At 45.3% G+C, this 9996-nt stretch overlaps 1 protein-coding gene across 2 annotated transcripts; it reads right to left on the bottom strand.

The window, feature by feature from the left end:
• Positions 1-1642: 1642 nt before the first annotated feature.
• On the bottom strand, positions 1643-9205 carry GREM1 (gremlin 1, DAN family BMP antagonist). Of its 2 annotated transcripts, none has more exons than XM_051791834.1 (2): positions 8980-9205; positions 1643-2333 (listed from the first exon to the last, which is right to left on the bottom strand). In XM_051791834.1, the coding sequence occupies exons 1-2, from the start codon at positions 9177-9179 to the stop codon at positions 1778-1780; spliced, it is 756 nt and encodes a 251-aa protein (XP_051647794.1). In that variant the 5' UTR covers positions 9180-9205; the 3' UTR covers positions 1643-1777. The 2 variants fall into 2 exon arrangements, with proteins under 2 accessions (XP_051647794.1, XP_051647795.1); XM_051791835.1 differs by lacking the exon at positions 8980-9205 and adding an exon at positions 6829-7125.
• Positions 9206-9996: the final 791 nt, after the last annotated feature.

Genomic DNA, 9996 nt, shown 5'->3' with positions numbered 1-9996 from the left:
GCAGCACCCTGTAAGCTCTTCAGCACCTGGCCTGAAAGTGCCCTTGCAAAGGCAGCACCCAGGACAGCAGGAGCAGTCTGCACACCATGTGATGTGAGATGCTGCCAGGGAGACAACTGCCAGGCTTCCCATTAAGCACATGGGAAAGCAAGGGCTACATGCATGGAAGGGCTGCCTTTCTGGTCCAATGGCCCAGAACACACCCCGCTAAACCAACTTCTTTTGCAGGGCCTTCTGTGCTCTTACAAAACCCCCTGATCAAGTTTAAGCTTCTAATCCTGAAGGAAAGAAAAGGCAGGATAACCTCACAGGTGAGAGTCATCGAGCTGTCGGAAGCAGTGCATCCCCTTCTATGTTTTCTTTCCCCCAAATGAGAGGGTCAGTTAGCCCTCAATTTTCAGGAAATTTTCTGTACTTACTCCAAATCCAGTTTAAATGCAAGTCTGTGGCAAAAGATATAAAAAGAAAATTATTGCTGGCAAAGTTCTGCATCTCTGTTTCAACAAACTGCATGCCTGTGGCAAAGCTAAAATAACAATAACAATGCAATGTTTACTAGTCATGAATGTCGTGTCTTTTGTCTCTTGTGTGGTTATTGCATTTGAAGTCACATGATGCTTGTTTTAATTTTTGCTTTGCTCTTTATGTACTAAATTACTGCCATTCTGTACTTGATCTGGGTTAGCAAGATTTTTGTGCTGTGGTTATGTGTTTTTTATGTCTGTGTGTGAAAAAGAGAAGGAGTTTGGATACACACACTGAAGTATGCATACTCATTGCATGTATGTATAGATATCACTGACTAAAAGATACTGCATATACATATATATGTAGATATGAAGAATAACTGATATCAGAAATACAAGACATCAAATGAATCTAGTAGCATAAGAGTGGGGTTTGATTGGTTTAGAGAACTATTAGAATTCAGAAGTATATTTATAGCCTTGTATATAGTTTCTTTTTAATTTATGTAATATATGACTAGGTATATAAATTAAAGCAAAACATAAACAGAAGACAATATCTCTTCCTCTGTGTCTTCCTATTTGTGTATCTTTCCTTTTTCTACTCCCTTTTGTACTCTCCCTGACTACTTGCTTTGGCCTTTTTCTTTCTAAGCTGATGTAGCTCTGTTTTCCATCCACCTATAGTGACTTTTCAACACTACCACATCCCCCCATTGTTCCCCAGACATGGCTTTTGGATTACAGCTATTTTTCTGAAGAAGCATGTTACAAACTCTTGACATGGCTGCTATTTTCAGTGATGGCTTTGCTACACTTTAAACTGCATTTTGTCTATTTTGTATATAAGAATAGATTCATGCTTTCAAACGTATTGTCCTCTCACTTTGATGTTTCATGTAATACAGTAAAAGCAAATAGCACAAAAGGTGAACATTCACAAAACCCACAGCTCCACTTTCCCAGCAAGCCACAAAAATGTGGATATACGCTAGGAACCCTAATTCATGATTGTGAGTAAATAGCATTTTTTCAATATTTCATACCCCTGTTAATTTTTTTTTTTTTTTAGTGAACATTGAGATATTTGCTTATACATATCCATTTTCTCCCTTACACACACACACATGCATGCCCTTTCCTTACATCAATTTTTTCTTTCTCTTTGGAGGGTTTTTGCTGGTTTTAGGTAATTCACTAGGTCCCTTTCAGTTTTGTCCAGCCTTGAAGGTATGCTAGTTCATGCCACTCACTCTCACGCTGGCAATGATTGAGTACAGTTAGAGTGCAATTGCAACTTTTGTCTCAGTTTAGTCCAGGTCAATAGATATACACCGGCATTCCTTGACTCGGGTGATTCTTTTCTTCTTTCTTGGGGGCTGAAGCTCAGGGCAATTGAGTGTAACAGTCATGGTGGTGAATTTCTTGGGCTTACAGAAGGAACAAGACTGGAAGGAGCCTTCTTCTTTACGGACATGCCTGGGGATGTAGAAGGAATTGCACTGGCCATAGCAGAACCTGTTGATAATGGTACGACTGTTGCAGCCTTCCTCGTGGATAGTTTGTTTGAGGGGTTGAGTTTTACACCAATCCCGCTTTAAGTATTTGCGCTCAGTGATGTGCAAAGCCTCCTGACTGGATTCCAGCACCTCTTCAGCAGGCATTGAGGTGCCTTTTCCTCGTTCTCGATGCCTGGAACCTGACTGCTGTTGTGTCTGCATTTGCTCTGAATCATTGGGCTGATCTTTGTCAGGAGGAGGGATAGCACCTTGAGATCCACGATTCCTCTTTCTCCCTTCCACTGCTGGAAGCAGAAATCCCATCAAAAGAAACAAGGCACCGATGGCATACAGTGTGCGGACCATCCTGTATGAAGGAAGTTGAGGAAATAAAGCACAGTTGTGGATTTCATATATCAACAGAAGCCAGATATGCAGTAAATTTTCAGTTCCATAAAAGAACTGTGTGTACACACACACTTATAAAAAGATAAGCATTCAGACTCAACCAGCTGGACAGATGTTTCCAAATTACCAAGTGATAAAAGCTTTCAAATAGTGATTAAAAGTCAGAGGCTAAAGTAAGTCCAAACATAATTTTATTTTGTGTACCCTCCATCTTTTTCCAGATCTTTTCCCCATGTATATTACCCTAGTTCTCTTTCCCTTCTTATAGCTCACTGACATTAGGAAGATTGCTCCTGACTTATAATGGTGGAAGAATAAATTTTACATTACACAAGGATTTATTATTATGACACAGCTATCTACTATATCAGAGGACTAAAGTTTTTGACTCAGCAGACCTAGTCTAGCTATGTGTTCCTTAGTTGGACTTGCTTTGTACAGCTTCTTGCATAGTATACATCCAGTATATAATGTGTATGCTGTATCCACATGTTGCCTGAATTACACCATCCCAAGGTCTGTCACTCTGCACCTCTAAAGGGGACCGATGCACCTGCGTGTAATAATGCTTAAGCTGAGATATGCAATAAGTGAGGTAACTAAAATGAAAGAATATTTAGGTATAGTTTAAAACAGATGCATCAATAATTTCAAACTACACCTTCTCGCACATTACCCTGAATCCTTGACAGAAGTAATACAGATGCAATCCAAGTGTTAAGAATTTTTAAGACCTCTGAGTTTTATTCATTATATGCAGGATGATATTGAAAGGACATAGGATGACAGAGTTTCATATATGAGCTTAAATATCATAGAGTTTGTGCACACAATAAAAAGACCACTTCAAGAAGTGCTGTTAAGTGGAGATGATCAGATCCTTCAAAGCTGCATGCCTGCTCCAACCTAATTAATAGCATAGCAACAACCTTTTTTACCTCCCTTATTCCACTTTTGTCCTCTTCCCAAAGCTCTGAGTTCTTTAGGCTGTTCAGTCAGCTCAAGACAGCAGTCAGCCCAGCAGAAACTCATCAGCTGTTACACTTCCCCCTTCAAAATGTATTGTGGTCTCTGAGTTTTTCTGAAAGCCAGGGATATGGTAGCAAGACAGACAGATGAAGGAATCTCTGAGGGACCCTCCCCATGGGAGCTTGGAAAAAGCCACTAGAAAAGAGCAACTACTTACAAAAACACCCCAACCTGTAAAACTCTAAAACTGTGAAGGAGTACAGGCATTAAAAAGGCGAAGAACTGTGGAAAAAACCCTGAGGGAGTCAGTGTCTTCTACCTGCTTGGAATGCTGCAGTTGTATCCCTTATTAGACTCATTTTATCTGTATGGAAAAAATTAGTTTTTGAGCTGAAGAATCCTGCTTGTGTTACTACCCAGGAAACATACAAAACCAAGGGCACTGTCCTGGACGGCTTTATCCGCTCTGCCTGAGACCACACAACTAGGCAGGAAAGCAGCCAAATGCCAGTGCTGTGAGGGCCACCTAGAGACTCAGCAGAGGCTCAGGGTCAGTACCATTTGCTATAAAAGATAACCGCTAATTTCTCATTTACTAGATCTTTCCAGTCGCATGGAGAAAATAAATGTTATGCTGTTCGAAAAGCATTTCTCATCAAATGGATTGGGAAAGGAATTTCTGAAGTGGAAATGTATCATAGGGGTGTTCCATTATACTCAGGGAGTTGCTTTTAAGTCTTTGTCTACAGATTTTTAGAGCTCCTAGAGCTCACAATATGTATCATAAATATATGCATTCATTTTATTCATTTATATTTATGTACCAGCATGTCCTATGCTTGTCAGAAGCTTCAGGCTTCAAGCAAGGGGTGTAAGAATGACACTATTGCTGACTCCAACAGACAATTTGGAAGGGTTGCTTTTAATATCTAAATGAAATATGATATGGAACACACAATTTTAATAACCAGACTTCACAAATGTCTGCCCAGACTTCACATTTGCTGCTTTTTCCTCATTTCTATTACAGCCTGAATGTTATTTAAACATGTTTCATTTTAATTTTGCTTTAAAAATATTTTTTAAAAAGGCTTATAAACCAGTGCTTATTTTCTCAGGAGACTAGAATGATTTCTTTCAAAACTATTCCTACTTCTCTGGTGACTGTATACCCATGCTCTATTATACGGTATTATAATATGTACTTATTTGCTCAACATGGTGCCAGAGCCATAAAAGAAAAAAAGAAAGTAATTGCATGCAAATGAAAATAAATTGCTAGTTAATAAGCAGTGCCAGAAAACTTCAGGTGTTTGTTTAGTGTCCCACAACTTAGTTGAGGTTTCATGAGCATGCATATTCCTGGACTACTTTTACTTTTAAAACTGATGAGGTGCACGATGCTTCACCTTTTTTTCCCCCATAGATGTGCAATTGATGGCACAAGTAAGGTCTAGTCATATGAAAATGAAGTGTACTTTGGGATGGGAATTTGGGGAGAATTTCATGATAATATTTACAACTGAAAGGTCTGTATCCCAGATTCATGCATCTTTATTAACCACGTGCTTAACCCTAAGGAAACACAAGCATGTGTTTCAATGTAATCCTAAACTGGGGGGGGTGAAAGTAATTTTTCACTGATTTGATTTCCAGCCTGAAAGGAAGCTACATTACATTCTCATAAAAGAAGTTGTGATTCAAATGAAAATTAGCCACTCAGCAGAAACATTTGTTATGGTCACTTCCAAAAAACACTTCTAAAAGTAAAATTAATCCAGTCATTTAGGGATAAATACAGGTTAAATACAGAAGAGGCTGTGTGAACTTCAAGATCCCCACAGCAGTTCAAGCTTTTCTAATAATAAGCTATTAAACATTTATTAAAAGCTTAAAGGATAGGGTTTTAAATGCAAAATACAAAGGAACATGAGGTGGTATGCCTCAGGAAGGAAAGCAGTCAAAATGCAATGCAAGCACCCTACATCACCTTTGGTCCCAGGGCAATGCATTCGCTTATGAGAGAAGATGACACCTTTGCTTACATTAGGAAGTGAAGTGGTTCATCTATCTATGAGTTAGAAGTTGTGAATGTTTCTTAAACAAGGTCTTTTTATTACTGAAAAAAAAAAAGGAGCACAGAAGAGGACAGTAGAAGTAACTAAAATCAACGTCACCATACACGAAGTTTTACTGAAGAGAAATCTCTCTGAAGTAAATGTTTTTTCTCCTCACTACTGTCATAATTCTGCAGAAATAATAGCCCTAGAGCTTGGGTAGAAGCTGTGAGAATCAGGCTGTAAAAGCTTATATTCCAAATTTCTGCAAAATTTTTATTACTTGACACTGTACTGGATGTTACACTGGCATAACCAGAAATCCTTTTGACAATTCATTTGAGAATCCTTTGAACAAACAGATGACCACAACCAACATAGTCAATTCCCACTTATTTCATTCAGTTCCAGAGAGATACAATAGAATTAATATTTTTTTTAATAGTATCTCAATACTCAAAAAATCTATTCTTTCCATATTTCACTGCTGAGTTCCACTTTTCATCATCTGTAAAGTCTTAATCACAAAGCCAAAAGAAATTTTATTTTTGACTTCAAATAGGAGCAGAATTGTGCCCTAACATTGATATCACTTCATATGGGGATTATCTAGAGCTGAGATCTCATCATCTAAAACAGATTAAGAAATTTGTGGATCAGTATTAGCAACCATTGATAGGGAAATGTATATGCTTTCAAGTTTATTATTTCATACAAATAAGATGTAATTTTTAATTTATACATTTTCTGCTGCAAATTAAGGACCTCCACATGTCAGTTCATAGACAGAATTTCCCTGTGAGTTCCCAGACAGAGTCAGAAAGTTACTACTGAAATTTTTAGCACAAAGCAACTTGTTTAAAACAACTAGATGGAAACCTGGTTCTGTTGAAATATACAGCAAAATTCTCACAGACCTCAGCAGGCCTATAATTTCATCTGTGAACCATATTTACTAGGATAATATCATGATGAGCCATGGGCTCCTGTGCTTCACAGAAAACATGAAAGATAATCTGATGAAGACCTAAAAGAAAAATGTATTTGGCGGGTTTCAAATACTAGCCAAAGAAAGAGGAAAAACACAGTCCCTCTGACTATTTAGAAAATTGAAGTGGTTTATGTCCCAAAGGATCAGAATAATTTTATGGCTCACTTATTGCATATGAATTACAGAAATAGTCTTATGTAATGTTTTTATAGTTCATAGATCTGTATTTTTAAATATAAAAAAAGGCATGGTAACTGCAGTTCCCAGAGAACTGCAATTTTTTTTTCTGAGATCAAGACAGTTTGGTAGAATTTGGATACATTTACATTTCAGATAATTTCTTCTTGAGGGTCATAGAGATGGCCCTTTTTGAGACATGTAATGAGTATAGGCAGCAATTTAAAAACAAAGAAACCAAAATAAACAAAAAAAAAAACCTTGAAACTTTGAGAATTCCCCCTTTAAGTGAGCATTTTTCTGCAGGACGTCCTACAAGACTCCAGGGAAGCTGAAGATCATGGTGGGCATGGCTGGCACCAAACCCGAATTAGCCTTGCCTGAAGACGTCCACGCAGCCCGACAGCTCCATTTCCCAGCACAAAACTCCCTTCCGACAGATTTGCTCACGGAGCCCTAAAACAACCGGAATAGCCTTGCTCCCGTGCACAGCCACGCGTGCTGAAAAGGAGAGAGTATTCAGCAGAGGTTACGCACTTCTGGGTGGCATTGGCAACAGAAAAAGAAAATGCTTTAGGACAGCTTGGCATTGGATGCTAAATAGAAGCAGAGAGCTACGGGCATCAGTGCTCCTTATAATTCATATACAGCCTCACCGCACGCTGCTTGGTTACTGTGGGGCCTGTCGGGGCAGCGAGAGTGGGGCAGGAGCGGAGCGCTTCTCCAGCTCCCGGCTCACCGGGCTGGGCTCAGGGGCAGCTGGGGTTGGGGGCCAACTGGCGCTGCACCCGAAAGTCGCCGCTCACAAAACAGATGACCAAACCCTGTGTCCTGTCAGCAGCAGGGAGAGCCAAACGCACACTGGTGTTTCAGAACCTCCGTCTATGGAAAAGGAAGTTTTCCCAACGCTGGAATCTCAGCCCTGATGACCGAAACGGGCTTCGCTTGCGATCCTGTCACCGAAAGGAGCCACAAGCGGGACACTAGGAGCGAGGCCGTAGCTGATGGCCGGAGAGGGACGCTGCGGCTCAGAACAGCGGGCCGGGGGCCGCACACCTTCCCGGGACGCGGGGACAGCACACCCTCCCAGCCCACTGCCGCCGCGGCGCTCCCCGCGTCGGACAGAACGGCCCCGGCCGGGGCAGGACAGCCCCGCCGCACCGCCCAAGCCGACGAGGTAAGACGTAGCTGTGGCTGAGCACAGCCTGGCTGCGGCGCCGGGACTGTCGGCGGCCTTCAGAGGGGAGAGGCCGCAGGCTTGCTTGGCTTGGCTTGTCCGGGAGCGGCTCGGCCCGATACCCCGCGGGTGCGGGTGCTCCTCACGGCGGCTGGGAACACCGCCCCGCTCGTTCCCCGGGCCGCCGTCTAGGTTTACCTCACGGAGGACGAACTCCCTAAGGTGACTGCTGACCCCCCGGGGGCGGTCGCAGTGGAAAGGACAGGGCAAGTAAGAAGCCTCCTCCGGGAGGGAAAAGCCCTGCTCCAAGTCGCGCCACTAGCCCGGGGCCGAGAGGGGAGCGGCACGTCCGCGTCGGCGGGGCCGGCTGCGGTCACTCTGGCCTGGCTGAGAGGCCTGTCAGGGCAGGGAAGGGGAGCGGTGGTCGACAGATACATAGAACCGTCGGGCGATAAAAAGCCCTTGGCTCCGACTCAGGTGGGAGGGCAGGGCGAGGAGGCAGCGGGAGGCGCCGAGCGCAGCGGTGAGCCGCGTCCCGTCCCGCCCGACGGCGCCCGAGGCCGCGCGATGACGAACGCGCGGCGCTGCCCACGGTCACTGCCGGTGCAGACCCTTCCCTTCAAGGCCCCCGATCCCGCTGACACACACCGAGTCTCCCGGACGGTACGGTCCCCTGCACCCGGGAGCTCCTGGGGCACCAGGGGGACTCTTCTCCGAGGAGCAGAGGTTTGCAAAGGCGGGTCAGGGGCTGAGCGACCTCGTAGTGGGCCGCTCGACGGGACGAGACGGGGCTGGCACCTGGGGATCTGCCCCCGCCCCACTCCGTACAGAGGCCGGGCCGGGATTTTTCCGTGTCTCGGGTGGGCGCCGAATCCAATTTGTCGGGAGTGATGCTGTAGGCGGAGATGAGAGGCAGAGCTAACGGGGCTTTTGCAGTCCCTGTGCTTGTCAGGGGAAAGAGATGTAACAGCACCCTAACCCCCAGCACTGCAGCAGAAGGGTCGGGCCGCCTCACTCTCGCTGACGGGAGGGACGGGTGTCACCCCCTGCAAAACTGAGTCGCCCTGGAGTTTTGCTAGAAACCAGTGAACGACTCCTCCCCTTCCCTCTCCCTGAAGGTAGGATAAAGAACTTAAAATTTTGCCTCCTACAGAGACTGACCGACCTCCACAGCTGCCGGACCCATCTGCGCCCCCGCTGTGCGCGCAGCGCGCCCCGTCCCGTCCCGGCTCACCTGCGCGGCGGCGGCTCCTCGGCGGGACCCGGCTCGTCGGCGGCGGCTCCTCGGCGGGGCTTTGGGTTCTGCGGGGCTCTGCCCGGCGGGTCACTCGGTGGAGAGGGTGGCGTGGGAGCCCGGAGCTGCCCGGGAGTCCATAGAGAGAGAGAGTCTCGAATCCTGACTACAAATTGCAGCAGCGCCGAGCTGTCTCCCATTTAAATGTCTGCCAGCTGAGATCTGCTCTCCAAGCCCCTCCAGATCATTGGACAAGCGCCTCCAAAGCCCGTGTTATCCGCCCCTTTTAACACTTCCATAAACTTCCACCAGGGAAAGCTTTCAGTCATCCAGATAAACACTCTACTACTTTCCTCTCATAAGAGAATCGGTGCTAAAGGTCACTACCCCAAGGAATTGTTCCTGGAATGCACAGAAAATTCACATTTTCCATCCCCATTAAAGTATGACATTTAAGAAGAGTTAAATCCTACTCCGCCCCGCCTCCACTGCCCTTCCGTGCACGCTGCTCTGGCCGCAGGCTGGGCTGCCGGGGCGCTGCGCTGCCCATGAGCCGGACGAGTGAGGCCGCCGCGGGGAGCCGCTGACCAGCCTACCTTTGCAGTCCTCCTTCTTACAAGTTGGATTTGCTGAGGTTCTGCAATATGCCGGGAGTAACGCAGCTTTGGCAAAAAAAAACAAACAACAACACAACAAACACAAACAACAAACCACCACAAACCCTGCGGTTATGTCTGCGTGCAGAGGGTATTCAACCGTGGCTCCCATCCGCAGACCCGCGCTCATAGCTCTGTATGACAGAGGGTTGGTTGTTTGGCTGTTTTGACTTTTTTTCTTCCTTTTTTTTTTTTTTTTTTTTTTTTTTTTTTTGTCCCGCAAGAGGCGGGACACCTCGAGTGTCCCGTCACTGCGTCTCTTGGACAGCTACGGGATCCTCAGGCATCCCGCGGGGGGCAGGGACGGCGGAGGAGCGCCGCGTCCTGCCGAGGCTGAGCGCGGAGGTGGCCGGAGCCGCCC

Source organism: Manacus candei, unplaced genomic scaffold (genome assembly GCF_025592945.1).
Source record: "Manacus candei isolate 608988 ecotype Guabito, Panama unplaced genomic scaffold, ASM2559294v1 h1tg000033l, whole genome shotgun sequence".
Taxonomy (NCBI): Eukaryota; Metazoa; Chordata; class Aves; order Passeriformes; family Pipridae; genus Manacus; species Manacus candei.
The sequence above is the reverse complement of the archived record's forward strand: the minus strand, read 5'-3'. Positions and strand labels throughout refer to the sequence as shown.